We start from the raw sequence: 25,413 nt of genomic DNA, 5'->3' as shown, positions 1-25,413 counted from the left end.
GGATGAGAACAGAAATCGTGCGGCAGTGGTGCGGTGGCAGCGGGAGGGAATGAGCTGGGATGCTGGGAATGAGCCCGGTTTGTTCTGCATGGAGCTCTGTTGCTGAGCCACAGTCCTTCCCTGCTGTTTCTGCAGACCTGCCAATTGAAGTGCTCAGAGGTCCAAACTCAAAATTGGGCCAAAGTCAAGTTACCAACATTTTAAGAAGCGTCAAACTGCATGCAGCAAGAATGGGCTAAGATATTAATTGCATTCACAGGTACTGAGCCAACCATCCTGCACTGTGTATCAGACCACTCATGACATTATTTTTGGTTCAAATTAGGCCACAACTTCATTGATTAAAGATGTAAGGAGCTTTGACTTAGGCATTGCGTATAACGCATATCAACCAAGCCGCCTGCAGGTTGATTCACCAAGAGGTTGATCTGGTGGTGGAGAGTCCCATGACATATATCAAATAGGTACTACCCCACCCAGATTGCCTTGGGAGGAGTGCTATGGCCCTAGCCCTTGTCTGGGCATCTGTACAGGAGCAGCTCCTTCAGGATTATTATGATTTATTAATTTTATATAAAGCCCTTCATTTGAAGATCTCGGGGCAGTTAATAAGATTCTCTATGCTTAAAGAAGAGTGTTTAGAGAGCCAGTCAGGTGTCATCTGGTTTTGGCAATGATGGCTCATAACACCACTTTTTTTCCTTTTCTTTTTTTGAGCAATACCATAAAATTATAAATCAACGGAAAGATAATTTAATGAAGAATGTAATGCAATATTTTCTATGAAAGATTATTTATTACAACAGTAGTCATAAAGAAGAAACCTAAAGCACGTAGAAAAAATGAGCTATACTAAAATTCTCACCATGTCAGTTAATACTTAGTTGGGTAACCTTTAAACCTTCCCATGGTGTACGTAAAAATTAGGGCCACAAGGTGGCACCAGGCACAGAGACTTGAGTTTGGGTGTGGGCAGACTGAAGGTTTGTTTCACTTTTACTTCCAAGGGGTCCCGGAGAATTGCAGGCAGGCGTCAAGGTTGTTTTGCGCGTTGCTGCTACGGCACCAAAGCGGAGGCCTACTCTCGAGTAAGACTCCAGCCGCTTTGCAGGGAACTGAAGGTGAGCTCAAAACCCCTTCCAAGCCCTTTAAGCTGTGGCAACAGCCAGCCACCCTCCTTGAGCTTGTAGCGTGGCGGGGGGGGGGGGGGGATAGTGCAAGAGACCTGTGGGTGCTGGGAGAAAGAGTGCGTGCCAAAGTTTGCGGGGTCCCCACTTAGAAGCCCCCCAAAACACGCGCGCACCTGCAGCTGGCTTTAGCCTCCCTCCTTGCTAAAAGCAGTCCGGCAGCTGCTGCTGCTTTCGTGATTCTGGCTTCTTCTTCCTCTCCCGTATTTCTGCTTCTTCCAACCTTCTGCAAATGGGGGGAAAGGCTGCAGCTTAGCGGCGAAGCACACGCATTGCACGCAAACCGTATCAGATTTAATCCCCAGCATCCTGGGAATGCCTTCCTTTCTGCAAAGCTGGAGGGCCGCTACCGGTCAGTGCTGACAGTACTGAGCTCGATGGAGCAGTGGTCTGATGCTTGGTGTGATGCAGTTTCCAGAGTGATTAGGCCAGCATTACTGGCGAGGTTTCCAGAGTCTCACTTCCGTGCCCTGAGGACCAAAGGTTGTGGGCTGTTAAAAAGGCGTTGATGCTGGCAGTTCCAAACCTTGCACAAACTGGTATCTTTTTAAACAGACTACAGTGGTACCTCGGGTTAAGTGCTTAATTCGTTCCGGAGGTCTGTACTTAACCTGAAACTGTTCTTAACCTGAAGACCACTTTAGTTAATGGGACCTCCTGCTGCTGCCGTGCTGCCAGAGCCCGATTTCTGTTCTTATCCTGAAGCAAAGTTCTTAACCTGAAGCACTATTTCTGGGTTAGCGGAGTCTGTAACCTGAAGCGTATGTAACCTGAAGCGTATGTAACCCGAGGTACCACTGTATCTTGAAACTGCCCAGTTTTTCCGTCCTGCAGAGAAAATGCTACACTGTTTATTTCAATGACATATCAATATCTGATGCCAGTATTGTATTGTTGTCCTCTGTCTGTCTCAGGAGGCGATGGAGAGCACCTTTGTGGGTGAGGACAAGCTGTTGGAAGGTTGCAGCTGATTTCTCTTAATGTTTTTGCACTTGTGTGCATTTCTGTTTTAGTGTGGTTGACACCAGGCAGGCATCTCCACGGCACTGTTTTGGCACCTGTGAGTCTATGAAAATGAAATGTCTCTCCCTTATGTTCTTTCAGGTGAGACCTCCACAACCATGGCTGAGTTTCTGGAAAACAGAAGAATGGCAGATGTCCTTAGCATTTTGCTGGAAACACCAGATAAGATCAAGCTTGATATCGCCATTTCGGGAGTAACGGGTGCTGGGAAATCTGCCCTGGTCAATGCCCTTCGAGGTCTTGGCGATCGTGAAGTAGGTGCTGCACAAACTGGAGTATGTGAGACCACTATGGAGGTAGTCCCTTACCAGCACCCTAAACTTCCCAGTGTAACAATATGGGATCTCCCAGGAATTGGCACAAATCAATTCACAGCTGATACGTACCTCCAGCAGGTAAACTTTGACCGCTATGACTTCTTCATTATTGTCAGCTGCCGCCGTTTAGGCCAGAATGATATTCTCCTGGCAAAAGCAATTAAGCAGCTGGGAAAAAAGTTTTACTTTGTGCGCACCAAGGTCGACTTGGATTTGGAAAGTGCCAGGAGACAACAGGCCCCCTTCTATGATGAGGAGGGTGTCCTGAGGAAAATCCGTGACGACTGTATGCAGAGCCTCAGAGAAGCAAAATTCACCTCTCAGGGGGTTTTCCTCCTTTCCAGATATGACCTCAACAAGTACGATTTCCACCATTTGGAGGAAACGCTAGAGAAGGACCTCCCTGTCCACAAACAACGGGCTTTTATTTTGGCCCTTCCAAGCATCTCCATGCGTATCCTACAGAAGAAGAAAGCGGTTCTGAAGAAACACGCATGGGAGGTCGCCACGGTGTCGTGTGGCGTCACCGCAACCCCAACGCCAAGCATCCCTTTTGCTTGTGATACCTCCCTCCTCTTGCCTTCCATGTTAAACTACTATCAGGAGTTTGGTGTGGATGATGAGTCTCTTGCCAAACTTGCTAGGCTGGTTCAGCAACCTGAGGAGGAACTTAGAGCCCAGATGAAGTCCCCTCCATCTTCAGCATTGCCTTTGCGTGTAGGCGAGTTACTGACCAACGCGGAGGTCGGGTTTTTTCATATTCTGTTCTCACCTCTATTGCTGCTCCTTGGCTCCCCAGCAGCAGGAAGAATTGCTTTTATGTCGACGCTGAGAATGCTGGAAAAATTTGTGGATGATTTGGAGGAAGATGCTGAAAGGGTTCTTAGCAAGGCAGTTGGGAGGAGAAACGTGTAGGCATGGAGGGTTTTCTTTTTTCAACATTCTCCCCTCATTATGTTTTATTGAGTTTCAACGTTTTTAGCACATACAATCAAAATACAGTTTTGTCTCTTCTCTTGTTTTTGTCCACTTGCCACCCCATTTTTCATGGAGTTGTTTTTTCTCCCCTTCTGCTGCATCCTATCTTCTATCAATTAAATCATTATCATGATATTATAATCTAATTCCTTCCGTTCTGTTTTCATATAATTACCTTTTAAGGTGTAACAAGCAGTAAATTTCATATCTACATTCCACAGCTTTCCCCATGCACACATTTCTGTATTATGTCACAGGTCTGTAGTCCATTGTATCATTGTTGATTTAACCATTTCGTCTTCCGTCTCCCCTTTTTCAATATTCGTTATTGTTGTTTTCCAACACCTCGGAACTTGATGTCCCATCCATTACAGCTTTAACAAATTATTAACAAGTAATCAACTCTTCTCACTTTGTTCCAGGAAACTCCCCTATGTGATACTAGTCGTTCCCTGACAAGGCTAGCAAATTACAACAAGAAGAAAGATGCAAATATTTGTCTGTTATCCTATCTATAAAATGGTGCAAATGTTTCGGCCTGGTCTTTCATTTTCCGGTGTCTTTGTAATTGTAATAAAGTTTCACCATTCTCCAGCAAATTTGTCCTTGTGTTGCTCTGGGTTTTGTGTTAATTTCTCTGTGGGGGCTGTTTACCACACGCACTCGTATCAGGAGAATACAGGTTCCCTTGCTGTCTTGGACATAACCATACTTGCTGCTACCAACAAAAATCCAGTTAAGGGTTTATCCACCAGGTCTTTGCGTCTCAAGGTCCCCAAGCCACCCCCCAAAGAAATCACAATTCACACAGAATTTTTGTTTAAGGTTTTTGGCATAATTTTGGCCACAACTTTATTAAAATACAAAATGTGAGTGGTTGCTTAGGCATTGGTCAGGGACAGAACTGACTTCCGCAACCCTGCCAAAGCCAGTAAGGGAAAACACTTGGGGAGAAAATGGAGCTGGGCACCAGACCCTGAACTCTCCGCGCATGCTCCCAGGGACTTGCGCAGCCCAAACCCCACGCCAGGGATTCGGACGAAAGAACGGCGAGCCCCTGGATTCCTTTAACGGAATTCCCTTGCAGCAGTAGCATTGGAGGGGCAGGCACAGCCAATTCTTTACCCCTCCACCAACCCATTTTTTAACCAATGCCTAACCGCAACCTTACAAGTTGTGACGATTTGCTACGCAGTAGGCAAAAACCAAACGGCACCAGCCAATCAGCCAAATGGACAAAATTCCTACCAGGCCCCTGCCCCAAAAGCAGACGGCCCCATGACAGGCATAGCAAGGTCAAACACAAAAGCCCTAAATTAGGGAGGGTGGGCGGGTGATCCGGTACATGCAGCGAAAGAAGAGGGTGTCCTGCTAGACCCCACAACACGTGCTCTCCATGAAGGAGAACACGCTTTGTGTTTATTCATATACAGATTCGGTAAGGCTAGCTCTGGAGTGCTGGTGATATGCTGATGGGTCATTTTATCCAAATCATCATCACCTGGTCTCAAAACATTGTCCCCTTGGGGAATATCCACTAGATGTGCCAGTAATGACCCCGTCTCTGCAACCAAGCCAGGACAATAGTGAGCTATGTTGTAAATGTTAGTGAGGTAAGATGCCATTTTTGCATCATTTCCAGTTTCATATCTTTAATGCAGTATTTCATATATTTAATGCCGTTCCACATCTTTAATAATGGTATTCATGTTCAATTTCAGTTCCTTAATCTGTTTCCCACATAATGTTTCAATCCCCCAAATTTGTCCAAATCAGTTAGATCTTTCCACTTTTAATGCACAAGAGCTTAATGTTTCATCTAGCAGGTGGGGGCAACTGCTGATTTCTTTGTTTATGCTTCATATTTAGGGTGAATTTGGTCCAAGCAGTAAAGTGGAAATAAATAGATGCTAATCAAATTTAGTTTTCCAAGTGATTCCTGGGGTGCCAGGGTAAAGAGAAAGCTGCAATTTTTCAAAGGCCCCCCCCCCTCCAGCGCATTATAACAACTTTATAGCATTTTTTTTTAATAAGATGGTGATGGTGTAACTCTATTAACACACACACACACACACACACACACACACACACACACACACACAAACATTCCTGACAAGTATTACCTGATCACTGAGACCAGCCTAGAAAGAAGCAGCAGCTGTCAGCTGCATTCGTTTTAAAGGCCTTTGCCAAATGTTAATCTAACGTTTCCAATGAACTTGAGGTTTTGAAACACTTATACAAGAACTGTGTATCTGGAGCTGCCCTCCCCTCCTCACCAGGAAATTGCCACATGTGCTGCTCTGGATCTGATTGAGTATGGGGAGGGCATTTTAGCAAGGCAAGACAGCTAGAACCAGCACCAACCTCAGCTGTAACTTCAATACCTTGAGCTGTCCTTTCCTTCCAGATTGTAAGCCTGAGGTCCTGCTGCCATTTTGATTTTTGTAAACTGCTCTTAAGAGCTCCCCCCCTTTTTTTTGGCTAAAGGGTGGAGTAGAAATACCACAAATCATTAAACCCTGCGTAGTTTGTAACGCACAATGCACAGTCAGTGCAACCCACCAGTTGGGTTGCACAAGTTAAGTAGCTCTGTTGGTTAGAGCGTGGTGATGATAATGCCAAAGTCACAGGTTTGACCCCCGTATGGGACAGCTGCATGTTTCTGCATTACAGGGGGTTGGACTAGATGATCCTCAGGGTCCCTTCCAACTCCACCAATTCTGTGATTCCAGCATCCTTGCCAGCTGCCTAGACAAGCAGTTCCCAGTAGGCAGCAAAACGCAGAGGGTTTGTAGAGAGCCTCTGCTGAGCTGGCTTCCAGGGCTGGTGAGCTCATTTCAGTTCATTTTGTTACAAGTTGTCCAGGCTTGGCGCTTGCAGCAATGAAATCTCAGCCTCTTATGTCTCCTCTCATAGCAGTTCCTATTACAGTGGTACCTCAGGTTACATACACTTCAGGTTACAGACTCTGCTAACCCAGAAATAGTGCTTCAGGTTAAGAACTTTGCTTCAGGATGAGAACAGAAATCGGGCTTTGGTGGCGCGGCAGCAGCAGGAGGCCCCATTAGCTAAAGTGGTGCTTCAGGTTAAGAACGGTTTCAGCTTAAGTACGGATCTCCGGAACGAATTAAGTACTTAACCTGAGGTACCACTGTATTAGTATTAGCATTAGTATTAATATTATTCCCACACTTGGAGATGTAAGAGGCCCACTTTGCACTTTACATTTAAAGCAGCATACTACCGTTTTAATCAGTCATGGCTCCCCCCAAATAACGCAGTTTGTTAAGGGTGCCAAGAGCTAGGAGACCCCGATCCCTCACAGAGCTACAATTCTCACAGCTCCCTAGGAAGACAGATTGGCTGTTAATCCATTCTGAGAATTGTAACTGTAAAAGCAGAATAATAATAAATAATAATAAATTTTATTTATACCCCGCCCTCCCCAGCCAAGACCGGGCTCAGGGTGGCTAACACCAGGTATAAAACAATTGATTAAAATACAACTCAAAAACAAGATTAAAGTACAACATTAAAATGTAGCCTCATTTCAGTAGAAACGGAAATCAAAAACTTTTTGTGGATGAAAACGTCAAATCTTCACTAAGGCCAACTATCCAGACTGGTCCTATGTGGGCCAGGAAAAAAGCCAGTATTTTTGTATGCCACAACTGCTGCTGGTGTTTTGTTAGCTAAAAAGTGGAAAACCCAAGAATTACCAACAAGAATGGCAGATGAAGATGATGGAATTTTCGGAGCTAGCTGACCTAACCGGAAGAGTCTGCAACCAGAAGGAGGAGGAGTATCAGGAAGAGTGGAATACATTTAATGATTATTTAGTTAAATTTGTTAAATTAAACTAACTGAAAATAGCTTGCAGATACTTAATGGGCTTAGGATTTTATTTATGTTAAGTGATGAATTAATTTGTTTAATTCCATTAGGTGAAGATCTAAGGATGTTAATGTTTAAGTTAAATTTCATAAAAATTGGGATTTGGAAAACCGTTAAAAGGACATGCAATGAAATTCAACCAAGGGGAAGTGAGGAAGTCACTTAACAAAGTTAATAACTGTAATTTTCAATAAGGCTATAATTTATGTTTGTTTGTCTTGTGTGTTCATTTATAATATTGTGAAAACTAATAAAATTTTTGAGAAAAAAAAAGAAAAAAGCCAGGGAAGTCCCCAAATAGGAGTTCCATCACAGAAGGAGAAAGGAAAAAGGAAAGAGGGGGAGGGGATCAAGTTGATTCCAAGCCAAAGGCCAGGCGGAACTACTCTTGTCTTACAGGCCCTGCGGAAAGAAATCAGATCCTGCAGGGCCCTGGTCTCATGAGACAGAGCGTTCCACCAGACCAGAATAATGGTCTCCTAACAACTTTCAGCGCTACAAGAATCCCAGTATTCTTTGGGGGAAGCCATGACAGTTTAAAGCAGTACCATGGAGCCAGTGTAGTGGTTAGCATGTGGGACTAGGTTGTGGGAGACCAGGGTTCAAATCCCCCACTTGGCCACAAAGCTCACTTGGATGGCTTTAGGCCAACCACTGCCTCTCAGGCTAACCTACCTCACAGGGTTGTTGGGGGGATTAAATGAGGAGGGGGAGAACCACATCTGCCACCTTGAGCTCCTTGGAGAAAAAAGGTGCTCTATAAATGAAATAAATAGATGGATGGATAGAGCATATAGTGCAGATTAGGTAACACACATGGTCATGGCTCATGATGGGGCCTGTTGTGATAATATTGGTACTGTCACCTGAATGTGAAAAGAACCTTAGAGGCTCTCTTCCACACATGCACTTCTTGCACCTCTGTGTCTTCTTAGTATTATTATTAATTAAATTTGTACGCCACCCTTCATCCGAAAATCCCAGGGCGGTTTGCAACAGACACCCTGTGGAATCACCCCAGGCCCATTTCCCTCCTTCCATATAGGCCCCGGTTGGTGGAGCTTCAAGGATGCCTTTGATGGGCCTGTACCAGAGCCGGTCCACCCATGAGGCAACGTGTGGCTCCCCTCTTGTTCTTGATCTTCACTAGCTCCTCCTTCTCCGCAGGGCGGCATTTTTGTAGTTCGCCTCAGGCACCAAAATGCCTTGGGCCGGCCCTGGTCAGGACACTGCCTATGAAGTTCAGGCCCATCTCCCAGAATCCTTTGGGGGAAGAAGCCATACCTGTTTAAACTGGTATTCTAGATCTCTAAATGCGGGGCGTCTGTGTGGCCTCAGGGGCTGCCTGCCACAGAGAATTCATTCGTTCATTCTTCTTCTTAATTTCATAAAAGCATATACTGCTCGGTTGTAAAAGATCTCAAAGCGGTTTGCGAAAGGAAGGCCCTCTCCCATGCGGCCGCTGCCGCCACTGTGCTTTTGAGGGTGGTGGGACAAGCAGTAGGGCTTGTTCGCCCTTGTCAAGGGCGTCAACAGGGAAGGAGGAAGCCTTTCAGGTATTTGAGGCCTGAGCTGATTAAGACTATAAGCGCATGAGCGCCTTGAAATGGGCCCAGAAACAGACTGGCAAGCAGTGCAGATGTTTTAAAATGAGCCTTGCAAAGTCTAATGGGGAGACTTCATTAGACCCATGGGGCAGAAGTCCCTCTACCTTGCTGTAAGGAGACTGCTTTAACTCATTCCTATTCTTGGGGCAAAGAGAGATAACTTCCTATCTCCAGTCCATCTCATTTTGCACATTTCTGTATTTCCCTCCTAAGCTTGCATTTCTGCCTGCAATTAAAATAACCACCAGCCAGACCTAGATGCGCTTGAAAACACAGAGCGTAATGTACATTTACTATGAGGGTAGTCCAAGGACTTGAATTGTCCAGACCCTCCAAGTGTCCCTATTTTCCAGGGATGTCCCAGATTTAGAGAAGCTACCCTGGTTTCTGTTTTGATCCTGGAATGCCCCACTTTTCTTTAGGATGTCCCTATTTTCACTGGTGAAATGTTGGAGGGTATGGAAAGATCCCTGTTTTGTTTTTTTAAGAACTAGTGATGGAGAACTTTGCTTTTTTAAAAAGCAAACAAACTTAATTCACACCTCTCTCACTAATACCTCAGTCAGAATGTATACTTCAGTTTTTGCAATTCTAATGAGTTTTGTGACAGTTTGCAGCTCAAAAAATGCACCAAAATGCATATTTCCTGATATGATAGGTTCAGAATTGCAAATATTGAGATAAAATAAACATTTAATTGCAAATTCTTTAAAAAAAACAACCCAACAGCAACTCATATATTAATAGGGTTGAAAATGGACTTCTGAATGCACACTTGATATGGGTCACATTGAAAATGACCCTTAAGTCAGATAGAAAAGCCAGCTCTTGGTTCTATTTTAACTGGTGAAATGCTGTGCACATAATATACAAATCATTCTTAAGCACAGCACAAAAACAATGCTCCCAATAATATCAATATTATTGATATTAGAAACAATAAATAAAAACTGTATTTTAAATGAGGTAAATTCCAAAGGTTCAACAACTGTTTATTTGTTGTGTTTTCAAACACAGCAAATGTTTCAATTCCATCTGAAAAGGATTGCTGAAATCAGGCAGTATTTGGGTAACCTAATGTGGAACTCTGTCCACGTATAAACTTCATTTGCACAATGGCAACAATTTGCAGCACATTGTGCTAAAATATGGAACGTCTAACACTTTCACCCAGGTACTGAAAATAAATGTTTAAGAAGCTAACCAACAAAAATACAGTAATGTACAACTCAACAATCAAATCTTCAGCAATGAGGGGGAAATAAAGCAGAGAACTGAATAATTTCAGGAGATGCAGATGGGTCCTCTTCATTCACCATCTTCTGTGCAATGTATATTCCGGAAAATACATATATGGTCACACCTCAGTATCTTCTCATTTCAAGAGAATACTTGGCAGCAACTCTGATAAGTGTTTTTTTTCTTCTTTTCCTCCAGTACTGTCCCGTTTCTCTTTTTTCTCTGTTTTCTCCTTATCATGTCTGGGCTCCTTTTTGCTACCAGAGCTTTTCTCCATCTTTTCAACTTTTACTGAGTCTCCTTTCTCTTTGCCTGAAGATTTTGATTTGCTTTTGTCCTTTGCCTTCTCATTGGAGTGAGGAGAATCAGAGGAAATTTCACTCTTACTATGTTTGGAAGAACCAGTTGTTCCATTTTCCTCTTTGCGACGTTTGGTTGAATCCTGAGGCACTTCCCGATCACTATTTGAATGATCCCTTTTTCGATCTTTCCTTTCCTTTTCATCTTTCTTCTCTCTCTCTCTGGAGCTTTCCCTTGACTTGTCTAAATCTTTCTTGTCCACTTCTCTCTCTTTACTCATGGGCAGTGTTGGAGTTGAGTGGTTAATGCAGTGCTTTGCTGAAGAGTCCTTGAGTTCGCTGAGGTTGTCCTTTACCGTTGAGGAATGTGATGGAATAGAATGGGTATCAACTTTGCGACGTTTTTGTTCCCTTTCACACTCCGATGCATCTGATCGGGGAACAGGTGACTTCAAGGACCCAACTACTGGAGCCTTCTCTCTTCCTCCTCTAATGTTTTCCTTGGATTTCACATCCTTGGTTACTTCTCTCTCTCTGGACAGCTCCTTCTCTTTCTCCTTTTCTGCAGCTGACTTTGACTCAGCACTGGTCTCAATGATCTTGGATTTTTCATCCTTTGACGACTTTTCTTCTCTCTTGTTCTTTTCCTTCTCTTTATCAGACTTAGGTGTCTTTTCCTTGCTATCTCTTGCTTTGTCTTCTTTGTTCACCCTTTCTTCCTTTGGTTTATCTTTCCCATCCTTCCCAAGTGTTTTGGCCTCAGGAGTGGCAGCTGGAGTTTTCTCTTTTTTCTCCTTCTCTTTTTCCTTCCCGCATTTCTCTTTCTCTTCTTTTTCTTTTATAACTTTGCTGTTGAAAGCATTGCTACCATTGCTTGGGGTCAGCTTTGGTGTTGCACTGGCAGCTTTATTAATCACTTTAACAGCACCCTGAGATTTCTCCTTTAATAATTTATCAGTCTCCTCAGCTGTGCTTTCTTCCAGTTTAGCTGCATTTACTGTGAGTGAAGAAGTAAGCCCAGCTCCTCCGGCCCCATTTTGCACCGTTGTAGGTACTGCATTCTTGGTGGGTGGGTCTTTGTGGTGGAAATCATTTTCAGGGATCATGCAATGTTTTCTACTTTTCAACTGTCCAGAATAGCCCATCGCTAATGCATATAGATCAGGTCTCTTCTCTTTCTCCTCTTGGCAGATCTTATGGACTCTTCTCTCCAAAGCCTGGCCCAAGTTCAAAACTTTGGGGTACCATGGCAGGATTTTGATCAGCACTATCAGGATATTTCTGATGTGTGCATATTCACCGGTTTCCAGGCAGTGTACAGATGCCTTGGTTAACTTATAATGCCACTTGTGTACCACATGCCGAAAATTTTCATAATCTAACTGGTCAGCTTTGTTCCCACCATCAAAACCAGTTGCCCGTAATATGGTGAGAAAGCCGGGATAGTTGCCACACACCTTTTCATATATGGCTCTATCACTATGCCACCGAGTTACAGTAGCAAGCATGCAGCAGAGAAACCTGCCATATCGACTAGCTTCATTTTCAGTACAGCTGGCTACAGTATAGATTATATCAGAGAATACTCTGTCATAACAAAGAAGTGTTGAAAAGTTTGGTGTTTTCTGTTGATGCACCAGTTCCACAAAGCGAGCACAGTAAACAGCATCAATGGCAGAAAAGATACACCGAGGAAATATACACAACTGCAGAAATTTTGTTATAGTCTCGTTTTTGGTGGACTTTGCAAGAAGCCAATTATCCTTTTCCAGCTTCAGTCTCTGCAGCACTCTTTGCACGTGCTCTAACTGTTTCTTTTCCTCTTCAAGAAGCTTGTCCTGAAGAACTGTACAGCGCTCTTTTTCTTTTTTCTTTTTGTTCAGAGGCATTTCCGGGTTGTCATCAATAGCTTTCATCTGGACTTTGAGTTTGTTGACTTCCCGTTCGTAGCTACTATGTGGCACAGCAAGGTCATACATTGTCAGTGACCAGAACGTAGCATAGAACTGTGGACTGATATCATCCCAGACCTTTGGGATGTGCAAGGAGATCACCGAGTCATGAACAGGGGCCATCACAAGCTCACACGCTGTAATGTATTTGTGAACTTTCTGCTGCTGTTTGTTCCCTTTCTCAGCCTTTTTCAATTCATCATATTTTGATGAAATGTGATGTGCATACATAGGTCGTGAAAGGAAAAATGCAGCATCGTGAGGGGTGTGGAACTCATTACAGAGAACATCAATAGAAGGCACTCGCTTAATATAATCATCGGTGCTTAAATTGGATGCCAAAAATCCACCGAATTGTACCAGAGTATCATGGCACTGATCATAGAGCTTTCCCACCAGCTTCAAATGTTTCTCCCCTCCTTCTTGAAATATCACTCCATTTCTCTGTTGAGCCATGAGAAGGCACAGTGGAAGGGCAAGATCGTGGTCCAAAAGTGCATCTTTTAATCTCTGAGAAGATTTCTTAGTGTTTCTGATCTGCCCAAAATATCCACCCTCTGCTTTCAGCTGCTCTCCCCCAGTCATGGCCTCTAGCTGGTCCATTGTCATCTCTTCAGTGATTTCTATTCCAGCCATTTTTTGTACCACCTCTTTCAAAATAAGCAGGTCAAAGCTTTTCCCAGCCTTTAGCTGGTTTGCCACATACTGAAGTAGACCAGCTAGTTCTATAGGGTATTTTCGAAAAACAGCACCAGAGAAGCTAGCTAAACTTTGAAGCCAACTGGAGATTGTGGTGTCATCGTGTTTCATCCTCTCCTTCTCAGGATTAGCCAGTGCTTCAATTATGCAATATGCCAAGACATCATAGTTCAATGAAGTGAGGTATTTCAATGAGTCGACAACTGGGGTGATTAAATTATCATACTTCTGTATCTGAGACAAAATATAATCAAATAAAATGGTTGGGTTGCTGTGGCTCAGTTTTCCTATTTGTCTTCCAGATGGCTTTACGTTTTCCTTGGTTAAACGCTTCATAATGTGTTTGGCTCGGTCAATTGTCTGAGCTTTAACTCTCACCAGTAGTGGGTGACTATTGTATGTTTCATTCTTCCACTGTCCATAGAGGCGATACCGATACTGGTATGGAAATGTTTTAAACATCCCCCAGAGTTCCTCAGAGATGCATGCATTACAATCCATCAAAGAAAGAGAAGGAAGCAAAACCTGGTCGGTAATACTCAGCAAGCAGCTGAATAATAAGTCCATTTTCTCTTTATCCTTTTGCTTGCCTGCATCTGCTTGGTGCTCTTTCATAAATGCTTTTCCAAGACGCACTACTTTTGCAAACAATATGGGGTCATGAGAGAGATGGGGGCCAAGGTAACAAAGCATGTTGATCACTTCCTTGCTTAAATCTTCAAAACTTTCTACTTGCTTGGGTGCTCTCTTGTTTTGCAAAGGAAAAATTGGTGTCCCTTTGGCACCTTTGGGTACTCCAACTCTTCGGTAGAGAGGTTCAATCATCACATGAAGAAGGTGACAAAGAGCAACAGCAATAGGTTTGTGTGAAGTTGCATAAAATGGAGGCATCTGGTCCATAATGTTTTGTGCATGTTGCCAGTCACCAATTTTTAACATTGCTTCTAATAAGCCCAGTTTCTGGTTATCAGGTGGTTTTTCTGTTTTCTCCTCTTCCTTTTCCTTATCTTTCTCTTCAGTCTTTTCAGAAGATAATACAACAACTGTAAGCTTCCTCACAATTAGTTTGGCTTCTCCAATTTCTCGTTTATGTTCTTCAATAATAGTGTTGTCTGCTGGAAGGAGATGTACATAAAGGTCTTCCAAATCTATCAGATTGCTTTGCAAAAGTACTGCAGCAACTCTATACAAAGAAACAGGTGTCTCTCCATTTGGCTCCTGATAACACTTGAATTTGAATCCAAGGATATGGCAGAGTGTTTGAGGTTCACACATGTACATGTAAGATTCTATCAAAGGTACAAAGAATTCATCATACTCTGGCCTGCATTCATAGACTTCTAAAATAATATCCAACACTCTATTGGGATCAAGGTTGAAACACCCTATTAAAGATTTGATATTTTCTAAGATCAGCTCACTAGTGATATTGCCAGATAAATCTTGGCCCAGTTCAGCAATCAGTTTTGCATAACCTTCATTCTCTTCTCTTAATAAATTGAATTTCTGTTGCTTATAGAAAAGTTTTGTCTTGATTTTCACAGATTTCTGATTAAACTGCTGAGACTGCTTGATCAGCCCTAATGATTCTAATGTTTCTGGGTCCAGACGTTCTTTTAGTATAGTATCTGAAACAAAGTACAAACATGCTGACACCAACTGCATGAACTGATCCCTCTTGCTTTTTTCTTCTAAGCAACTAGTTTCAATATCCAAAATGCAAAAGACATCTGCCAGGATGGAGGGCATGTCTTCCCGCAATTCTATTACATCCTTCAAAACACTGGATGCTTGGTCATGCTTTAGGTTTCCCTTGACAACATGGGATGCAAGCTCATATAAAGCCTGCTGGATACCTCTGAAAGTGACATTTTCAGACAGATTACGACAATGCTGCAAGAATTCGGTCTTGCCCGATTTGTCCCAGTTCTTGATCCATTCGGCAGGGAGAGCCGCCGCCCTGGACGGCACCGCCGAATCCGCTGCTCCCGCCGCCATTTTCGTGGTGTGGCGCCGAAAGCCGGAGGTCAGAGGGGACGAGCATGACGGGAAAGTGGGCGGCGAAGGAGGAGGAGGACGAGGACGGGGAGGAGGGAGAGGCGGCTTTCGAAGGCGGGAGAACCTGGGCTCCCTCTGCGACATGGCGCGGACTAGAAGCAGGCGCAGCGCGGGGCTCCCCCGGGAGGAACGGCACCAAAGCGGATGCCTACTCTCGAGGAAGACTCCAGCCGCTTTGCAGGGAACTGAAGGCGAGCTCAAAACACCTTCCAATCCCTTTAAGCTGTGGCAACAGCCACCTACCCGCCTTGAGTTTGTAGCGGGGGAGGGGAGGGGGACATAGTGAAAGGGAGAAAGAGTGCGTGCCAAAGTTTGCGGGGTCCCCACTTAGAAGCCCCCAAAAACGCGCGCGCGCACCTGCAGCTGGCTTTAGCCTCCCTCCTTGCTGAAAGCAGTCCTGCAGCTGCTGCTGCTTTCGTGATTCTGGTTTCTTCTTCCTCTCCCGTATTTCTGCTTCTTCCAACCATCTGCAAAAGGGGGGAAAGGCTGCAGCTTAGCGGCGAAGCACACGCATTGCACGCAAACCGTATCAGATTTAATCCCCGGCGTCCTGGGAATGTCTTCTTTTCTGAAAAGCTGGAGAGCCGCTGCCGGTCAGTGCTGACAATACTCAGCTCGACGGAGCAATGGTCTGATGCTTGGTGTGATGGAGTTTCCAGAATGATTAAGCCAGCATTACTGGCGAGGTTTCCAGAGTCTCACTTCCGTGCCCTGAGGACCGACAACCAGGAAAGCCCAAAAAGGTTGTGGGCTGTTAAAAAGGGGTTGATGCTGGCAGTTCCAAACCTTGCAGAAACTGGTATCTTTTTTTAAATAGACTATCTTGAAACTGCCGTTTTTCCATCCTGCAAAGAAAATGCTACACTGTTTATTTCAATGACATATCAATATCTGATGCCAGTATTGTATTGTTGGCCTTTGTCTGTCTCAGGAGGCGATGGAGAGCACCTTTGTGGGTGAGGTCAAGCTGTTGGAAGGTTGCAGCTGATTTCTCTGAATGTTTTTGCACTTGTGTGCATTGCTGTTTTAGTGTGGTTGACACCAGGCAGGCATCTCCACGGCACTGTTTTGGCACCAGCTTAGTTTAAAATGTTTTTTATATTATAATAATACATAATTTATTATTCATACCCCTCCCATTTGGCTGGGTTTCCCAAGCCACTCTGGGCGGCTTCTTTCAACAAAGTATTAAAATACAGTGGTCTGTTAAACATTAAAAGCTGTTAAACATTCAAAGCTTCCATAAACAGGGCTGCCTTCAGATTCTTCTAAAAGTCTGGTAGTTGTTCTTCTCTTTGACATCTGGTGGAAGGGTGTTCCACAGGGCAGTGCCAGGACCGAGAAGGCCCTCTGCCTGGTTCCCTGTAACTTGCCATCTCGCAGTGATGGAGTCTCCTTCTTTGGAGGTCTTTAAGCAGAGGCTTGACAACCATATGTCAGGAGTGCTCTGATGGTGTTTCCTGCTTGGCAGGGGGTTGGACTCGATGGCCCTTGTGGTCTCTTCCAACTCTATGATTCTAGGGAACCGCCAGAAGGCCCTCGGCGGTGGACCTCAGTGTCCGGGCAGAACGATGTGGGTGGAGACACTCCTTCAGGTATACTGGACTGAGGCCATTTAGGGCCCTGGTTGGTGGGGCTTCAAGGATGCCTTTTATGGGCCTGTACCAGGGCCAGCCCACCCATGAGGCAACGTGTGGCATCAGCCTCCGGTGGCAGGATTAACAGGGGCAGCAGATCCTGAAGCAGATCTTGCTCCCCTCTTGTTTCTGACTTTGACTAGCTCCTCCTTCTCCGCAGGGCGGAGGGCGGCATTTTTGTAGTTCGCCTCCGGCACCAAAATGCCTTGGGCCGGCCCTGGTCAGGACACTGCCTATGAAGTTCAGGCCCATCTCCCAGAATCCTTTGGGGGAAGAAGCCATAACTGTTTAAACTGGTATTCTAGATCTCTAAATGCGGGGCGTCTGTGTGGCCTCAGGGGCTGCCTGCCACAGATAATTCATTCGTTCATTCTTCTTCTTATTTTCATAAAAGCATATACTGCTCGGTTGTAAAAGATCTCAAAGCGGTTTGCGAAAAGAAGGCCCTCTCCCATGCGGCCGCTGCCGCCACTGTGCTTTTGAGGGTGGTGGGACAAGCAGTAGGGCTTGTTCCCCCTTGCCAAGGGTGTCAATAGGGAAGGAGGAAGCCTTTCAGGTATTTGAGGCCTGAGCTGATTAAGACTTTAAGCGCATGAGCACCTTGAAATGGGCCCAGAAACAGACTGGCAAGCAGTGCAGATGTTTTAAAATGAGCCTTGCAAAGTCTAATGGGGAGACTTCATTAGACCCATGGGGCAGAAGTCCCTCTACCTTGCTGTAAGGAGACTGCTTTAACTCATTCCTATTCTTGGGGCAAAGATAGATAAATTCCTATCTCCAGTCCATCTCATTTTGCACATTTCTGTATTTCCCTCCTCAGCTTGCATTTGTGTCTGCAATTAAAACAACAACCAGCCCGACCTAGATTTGCTTGAAAATACAGCGCATAATGTACATTTGCTATAAGGGTAGTCCAAGGACTGTCTTGAATTGTCCATACCTTCCAAGTGTCCCTATTTTCCAGGGACATCCTGAATTTAGAGAAGCCGCCGCCCCAGTTTCTGATTCCATCCTGGAATGTCCCACTTTTCTTTAGGATGTCCCAGATGGTGCTGTGGGTTAAACCACAGAGCCTAGGACTTGTCGATCAGAAGGTCGGCTGTTCAAATCCCTGCAACGGGGTGAGCTCCCGTTGCTCAGTCCCTTCTCCTGCCAACCTAGCATTTTGAAAGCACGTCAAAGTGCAAGTAGATAAATAGGTACCGCACTGGCGGGAAGGTAAACGGCATTTCTGTGTGATGCTCTGGTTCGCCAGAAACGGCTTAGTCATGCTGGCCACATGACCCAGAAGCTGTACGCCGGCTCCCTCGGCCAATAAAACGAGATGAGCGCCGCAACCCCAGAGTCGGTCATGACGACCTAATAGTCAGGGATCCCTTTACCTTTACCTTTATTTTCACTGGTGAAATGTTGGAGGTTATTGAGTTATCCAACACGCCCTGCCTCCCCACTGTCTGATGGCAAACCTGTATAGGGAAAGTTTTTAAATGTTTAATGTTTTATTATGCTTTTATATATGTTGGAAGCTTCTCAGAGTGGTTGGAGCAACCCAGTAATATGTGTGAGATATACATATTAAAATTATCATGGAATGGGATGTCCCTATTTTCATTTGAGAAATGTTGGAGGGTATGGAAACGTCCCTGTTTTGTTTTTTAAGAACTAGTGATGGAGAACTTTGTTTTTTTAAAAAGCAAACTTAATTCACACCTCTCTCATTAATACCTCAGTCAGAATGTATACTTCAGATTTTGCATTTCTTATGAGTTTTGTGATAGTTTTCAGCTCATAAAATGTACCAAAATGCATATTTCCTGATATGCTAGGTTCAGAATTGCAAATATTGAGATAAAATACACATTTAATTGCAAATTTTCATATATATTTTTTAAAAAACCCAACAGCAACTCATATATTAATGGGGTTGAACTGGACTTCTGAATGTACACTTGATATGGGTCACATTGAAAATGACCCTTAAATTAGTTAGGAAAGCCAGCTCTTGATTCTATAGCTGTTGCTGCTCATGTTCAAAGTGCCCCTGAGTGCAGCAGGTTGTGATGATCTGCCATCCCAGGAATTTCATTTGGAAATATAAAAAGATATTTCTTCCCCATGGAACATCTCTGCTGTCACCCTCTTGTCAAATGTTCTAATTTATATATAATATAATATAATATAATATAATATAATATAATATAATATAATATAGTATAATATAATATAGTATAATATAGTATAATATAATATACTATAATATAATATAATATAATATAATATAATATAATATAGTGTAAATACATCATTATCATTGCATTATTCATATTTATTACTCACACTACACAAAAACATCTGTGGATAGGTTATAGCATGTGGGAAGGGAGTCTGACATTCATGGAGCCATCACTGAGAAGACCCTCAACTGAGTTGTTGCCCTCCAAACGTGTAAGAAAATGGATCTTTCACTGATCTTATTCCTCAGGCTGGATTATAGGAAGGGAAGTGCTCATTCAGATATTTGATGTCCAAGTTATTGAATGTGATAAGGGTTAGGAGTTTCCACATCTTACACACACACACACACACACACACACACACGTGGTAAACATTCTGCCAAGTGAGGAGAATTGTATCATCCCTCTGCTTCTGAAGATTACGAGCAAGTCTTTGTTTACACCTCATCAAATGTATACATGCACACTGCGGGAAGTTGCCATTTGACCTGCAGACATTTCCCTTTGCAGGCTCTTGGTGCCAGAAAATTTGTTTCATCATAGAGAGTTTCTCCACTGCTTGTCACCTGTGGCAGTCCCACCAGGATGCAGACTCTCCTGAGATCTTTCCTCTTCTTCGTACTTCTGACCAAGGGTAAGAAGTAGCTGGGAGCAAGTTGGAGATGGGCATGCAAGACGGAGTGTTTGTTGAGTGTTCGTTGTCGCAGAGTTGGAAGGAAAGAATTTAAAATCTCCTGAGTAGAGGCTCTTTAGAGTCTGTGTTTCCAAAAAATCTTGAAAGAAGGGTCACGGCTTGGTGGCAGAACACCTGCTTTGCATGCAGAATGTCTCAGAGTCAGTCCCTGGCATCCCCAAGTAGAGCTGGGAGGAACTCATCCCGAGAGGGCTGCTGTCAGTCAGTGTAAACAATACTGAGCTAGGGAGGCCAAAGGTCTGGCCTGCTGATCCCCCTTCTAATTCCTGGCTCTAGCACAGATTCCATTCTTTGAATCATTGAGCTAGCTTTCTGGTGAGGCCCTCTAAGTATGGGTCATTAAGGTAACAAAAGAAGTAGCTCTGTGCCAGATAAAAAAAATAGGTGGCTCCCTCTCCCTCAACTCACTGGTAGTTAGAAAGACAAAGGCCAGATTTGAGAGTTGAGTTATGTGAGCTAGCGGCTGGGAAGCCAGCAAGACTCTGCTTGAATCCAAGGCTGCAGCTAGACTCTTTTGGGGTGTTAATGCTGTGGACCCCTCCACTGCAGGCTCTCGTTGTATATATGTGTAAATAAACCATATACAGTGGTACCTTGGTTCTCGAACTTAATCTGTTCTTGGAGTCCGTTAGACTCCTGGAACTGTTCGAAAACCAAGGCGTGGCTTCTGATGGGCTGCAGGAGCTTCCTGCACTCAATTTGAAGCTGCAGAAGCCGCGTTGAACATTCGGCTTCCCAAAAATGTTCACAAACTGGAACACTTCCAAGTTTGCGGTGTTCAGGAGTCAATTTGTTCAGGAACCGATTTGTTTGGGAGCCAAGCCGTTTGACAACCAAGGTACCACTGCATCATAAAGGCACCACAATCTCCGCTGTCCCTCATCCCAAAGGAAACACGAACCTTGGGGAAGAGCCAGGAACCTCTGGAATCTCACAATGTTTGGAGACTGGGATGGCAAGCAACCATGCAATGCTTAAAGGAGTCGAGGGTTGGTGCTATTTTATACCCCCACAAAATGATCACTTTTCTTCCTTCTTCCAGGTAATTCTTTGGAGTGTGAAACTTGTACTGATGTTGGCACCAGCTGCATGGGCAGGATGAAGACCTGCGCTGAGGGCCAAGATACTTGCATTGTTGTGTTTCTTGAAAGTATTATAGGTAAGTGTAAAGGGACACACACACAATTAAACCCACCAAACCAGGAAAGGACGACACACACAAAGAGAGGAAAACACAGGGTGGAACAATAGAAAAAGGTTTATTTCAAGCTTAAGCAAGAAAGAGGCACAGAGAGTTAATACTCCAAGATTCTGCACACCAAGTAAATGCAAGAAGCTCATTTTTATCTATAAAGTTTCACATGAACACTACATGTTATGAATATGCATAAGTTACTTGAGGGATCATCTGCACATGTGTACATTTTCATTGGTTACAGAAACATGCTCCTATCTAATGCCACGGCAGCGGGGAACTTTTCATCAAAGTTGCATTCTCATGCCCTTCAACTTTTCTGAGATGAAAACAGGGACGCCCTAAGGAAATGCGGGACATTCCGGGATCAAATCAGAAACTGGGACGGCTTCTGTAAATCCGGGGCTGTCCCTGGGAAATAGGGACACTTGGAGGGTCGGGATTCTTTAGCTAATTCTACTATCCCATATAAATGTTGCATTCTCAACTGCCTGCCTTACCAAGCTGTCTTGAATCACTAGAGTCCCCATTCCTCTGCTTTGTCCCAAGGCCTTAGCTCTGCCAACAGATAGAGAAGCCTTGCAGCTTCCAGGGGTCCAAGAGGGGAGGTTAGGCTTGCAAAGAAGAGAAAAGTATAATTTATTCACAAGGGGGAGAGGAGGGAGAAGAGAAAAACCTCAGTTTTTAAAAACAGAGGAGAGAAGGCCATTTGTACCTTACCCCTATTCACATCAACCACTCTTAATATTGTGTGAAATAAGGTGGATGCTTTCATTGTGACTGAATGAACCTCTTTTTCTTCTCTTCTTCTGCAGATGGCAAGGTGCTTCAGACTGTAGTGAGAGGCTGCGCATTCTCTGAGAAGTGCAAATATCCCCCAAAGCACATGACTATAGGGAAAGGGAAAAGCATAAGGACCAGTCTGAGCTGTTGCACTGGCAATGACTGTGCATTGATAGTCCCTCCACGCTGTAAGTGCATATATTTTCTCTTCCCCCTGTCCTACCACCACTATTTCCTTTTCGTAGGATCATAGAATCTTAGAGTTGAAAGGGTCCTGAGGGTCATCTAGTCCAACCCCCTGCAGTTCAGGAATCTCAGCTAAAGCATCCATGACAGATGGCCATAGCTTGCAGGCTGGCGCTTTCCGCAATGCTGCATTCCGAAGGTCGCATGACATTGAGAGCCAGTGTGGCGCAGTGCTTAGAGTGCTGGGCCAGGTCTTGATCCCCTGGTGACTCACCTCCCTGTCTCGCCCGAAGGCAAGCACTCCTCCTGCGAGTACTCAGGTCTCTCCTCTCACACCTCAGTCTCTGCAGCTCGGGAGATGTCGGTGGGTTACTAGCCTCTCCTGACCCAACCGGTAGTGGAGCAGCTGTAAGTGATTGCCCAGCTGAAGGCAATGAGGTAATCCCCTCATCTGGAGCCAGGGCAGACTCAGGCCCCTGACTCGGCCCAGCTGGTGCTTGTTGCAGGGGAACCTGTGCAAACTGGGGCTCTTCAGAATCAGGCCCCAGACTTGGTTCACCTGCCGCCTGATGCAAAGGATCTGGTGCGGACTGAGACACCTCTGATTCCGAGACTGAGCCCGGGTCCCAGGCCATCACAGGGTTGTGGGTTCAAGCCCCACATGGGCAAAAGATTCCTGCATTGCAGGGGGTTGGACTGGATGATCCTCGCGGTCCCTTCCAACTCTATGAGTCTATGATCTTGGAGACCAAGGTTCAAATCCCTGCTCAGCCATGAAGCTCACTCGGTGCCCTTAGGCCAGTCACCATCTCCCAGCCTAGCCTACTTTACAGGGTTGTTGTGAGAAATGAAGAGTGGGTGAACCATGCCACCTTTTGCTCGGGGGAAATGTGGTATAGAAATTTAAGTATTATTATTATTATTATTAATTTCATTGCACTTGTTGCTGGATTCATAAATTGATGACCATCATAAACCTGAGTAGGATTTATTCTCAGTGACTTGAGTCCTGGGGTGGGGTGTGTGTTCAAATTGGTTGTTTCTGCTGTAGCATCTCTGTTGCTTTCTTCTCCAATCCTTCCGACTGAGAATCTTCTCCACCACCCCACCCCGTCCCTGCTTTCAGCGCAACGAATAAATCCGAAAGCCAATGGAAAGCAGTGTCCTTCCTGCTACTCTTGGTCTGGCACATGCAATGCAGATATGGTGAACTGTACTGGACCGGAGAGGTTCTGCTTTGATGTGCTCTCACGCTCAAAAGCCGGTAAGATGCAGTGCTCCTTTTCAGTCCCAAACCCCCATGCATTTTGTAGCTGCACTGGTTTGGGATTGATGCGGCGCATGGAAGAAATGGGTGTTGCTGCCTTTCAGAAAATATAAGGGGATGCTTCTACCAGAAAAGGGAGGTGATCACCCCACACTTGGGGAAGGGATCATGGCTCAGTGCATGAACATTTACTTTGGATGGCAAAGATCCCGGGTGAAATCCAAAGAACCACAGGCTAGTTTGGAGGGGCTGTTACCGGCAACTACAATTCCTTTCTAATCTGTGGGATATGATCCATGAGAGGCAGTCAAGTACAACATTCCTTGTAATGCTAGAGAAGACATGCGAGGGAATGTTTGGTCCAGCCAGTTGAAACTTCCTGTTCCTCCTGGCTGGAGCATCCTTCCTTTTGCATGTGACTAGAGGTGGGCGTGACCTAACCTGTCTAGGTAAGAAAAGGACGAGAAAAGCACACCTCCCTCTTTTTTACTTCCTTCTTCATTTGACCAGCTTCTAGCTAGGACTGCTCTGCTAGCTTTCAGCTAGCAGAAGCACTGGGATTATTCCCCCATATGGAGTAGATCCACATGTACATATTTGTAACTTAATCTGCCTTCAGGAATCCAACTGTGATCTGATGTGAGTAAACGTCTTTTATTGCCTTTGAATAAGACTGTCGCATCTTTATTCTTTTAAGAGGGATTCAAGGGAACTTACCAGGAACATACAATTCAGTCTGAGACAGATTGTATTGTATAATAGTGAGAGGCTCACACAAGCCTGCAACCAGCTATCTGCTGTGCATATAAAAAGGGGGAATGTAACTCTGCTACATAAAGGAACTTGCTAACGCAAGTTAGGAAAGATATTAATAAACAATATATCCTCTCCTGCCACCCTGAACATTCCCACATAATCAGCCCATCTCATCTTCCATTTCCAGGTGGAGAATTCAGAGACATAATTATGAAGGGCTGCACTATCAAGTCTACCTGTGCTGCAATGAACAAAGGCATACCTCCCATTTTGGAAGAAAAAGATACTATCGTCGTAAATGCCAAGTGTACCCCAGATCCTTCTAGGGGATCTCGATCCTCTGGGCTCTACCTGCCAATCTTCTCTGGGCTCCTGTTCCTGCAGATCCCATGGTAAAAGGCACCTGTGAGAAACTTGCATAATCTCTGCATTCATTCCCTGCTCTGCTTAACACTTTTTCTTAATGAAGCTTAGCCTTCCAGGTAGAGGGCCTCTCCACGCATCTCTTTGCCCTGCCGCTTCCTCCCAGGGAAACCCAATATTCAGCAATGAATCAGAAGAAATTGGGTTTTCCCGTGGATTGCTGTTTGTTCCGATTTAGCACTGAAGATTTGGTTTTCCAGAGGAAAGCGGCAGTGCAAAGGTGAAATCGCTCAGACCCATGCCTAGAAAGTGCGGGGCAAGCAGAAAACCACTACATCCCATGTGTTCCAGGCAAGTGTGGATGAGCCCAGTTTCCTTGTTTTCCTCAGTGAAAATAGCAACCAGGAATAAAGCAAATAAAACATGAATGCATGCTTTATTTTTGTTTTTGTTTTTTAACTGACTCTAAATTAGCATCTCTGCATTCATTTATGCTTCTCTTTTGTTCATTCACCACTTTCTCTGAATGCAGTTTGGCTCTCTCGATGGTTAAACACAGTATTTTTTGGATACACACCCACCCACCCACACCCACCCACACCAATTTATATATATAAATTGAGTTGCTAGTATTCATATATTGATAAAAATGCCAGCATACTGTGAGTACTATCAGAAATAAATCCAAATGAAGTGTGTGTGTGTGTGTGTGTGTGTGTGTGTGTGTGTGTATTTATTTATTTATTTCTATGACCCCCTCACATGTTATGAAACAGCTGCACTGGTTACCGGTTTATTTCTGGACCGCTCTCACATTAGTGTTTAAAACTTTTTTTTCCCATTTCTTTTTATTGAATTTCACTTAGATAACCAAAAGAGAAAACAAATCAACAATTTCAAAAGAAATATCCAAACATAACATAAAAATAACATCAGTTTCCATTACCGTTCTTTGTCTTCACACTTAAATCTTTAGTGTTTAAAACTTTAAACAAATCCACAACTCCACAATTCTGAAGGGCTGTCACTTTCTCTACCAACC

General features: G+C 44.3%; 2 protein-coding genes and 1 pseudogene across 8 annotated transcripts; 2 read left to right on the top strand and 1 right to left on the bottom strand.

The window, feature by feature from the left end:
• Positions 1-867: 867 nt before the first annotated feature.
• On the top strand, positions 868-4,104 carry LOC308484245 (interferon-inducible GTPase 5-like). Its single transcript, XM_081019022.1, has 2 exons — positions 868-1,121; positions 2,292-4,104. The coding sequence occupies exons 1-2, from the start codon at positions 908-910 to the stop codon at positions 3,440-3,442; spliced, it is 1,365 nt and encodes a 454-aa protein (XP_080875148.1). The 5' UTR covers positions 868-907; the 3' UTR covers positions 3,443-4,104.
• A 4,340-nt stretch (positions 4,105-8,444) lies between these two features.
• Positions 8,445-24,799, top strand: LOC308484388 (phospholipase A2 inhibitor NAI-like). Of its 6 annotated transcripts, none has more exons than XM_081019305.1 (6): positions 8,445-8,958; positions 19,638-19,761; positions 20,864-20,980; positions 21,832-21,987; positions 23,037-23,249; positions 24,196-24,799. In XM_081019305.1, the coding sequence occupies exons 2-6, from the start codon at positions 19,713-19,715 to the stop codon at positions 24,402-24,404; spliced, it is 744 nt and encodes a 247-aa protein (XP_080875431.1). In that variant the 5' UTR covers positions 8,445-8,958; positions 19,638-19,712; the 3' UTR covers positions 24,405-24,799. The 6 variants fall into 6 exon arrangements, with proteins under 6 accessions (XP_080875431.1, XP_080875430.1, XP_080875434.1 ...); XM_081019304.1 differs by lacking the exon at positions 8,445-8,958 and adding an exon at positions 15,121-15,224; XM_081019308.1 differs by lacking the exon at positions 8,445-8,958 and adding an exon at positions 15,312-15,447 and having other exon boundaries at positions 23,112-23,249.
• On the bottom strand, positions 9,977-15,340 carry LOC308484073 (THO complex subunit 2 pseudogene; annotated as a pseudogene). The gene has a single exon. The product of its transcript is annotated as a THO complex subunit 2 pseudogene (transcript).
• Positions 24,800-25,413: the final 614 nt, after the last annotated feature.

This window comes from Podarcis pityusensis (assembly GCF_964106645.2).
Source record: "Podarcis pityusensis genome assembly, chromosome: 8".
In the NCBI taxonomy this organism is placed as follows: Eukaryota; Metazoa; Chordata; class Lepidosauria; order Squamata; family Lacertidae; genus Podarcis; species Podarcis pityusensis.
Note: the sequence above shows the minus strand (reverse complement) of the source record. Positions and strands in the feature narration are given on the sequence as shown.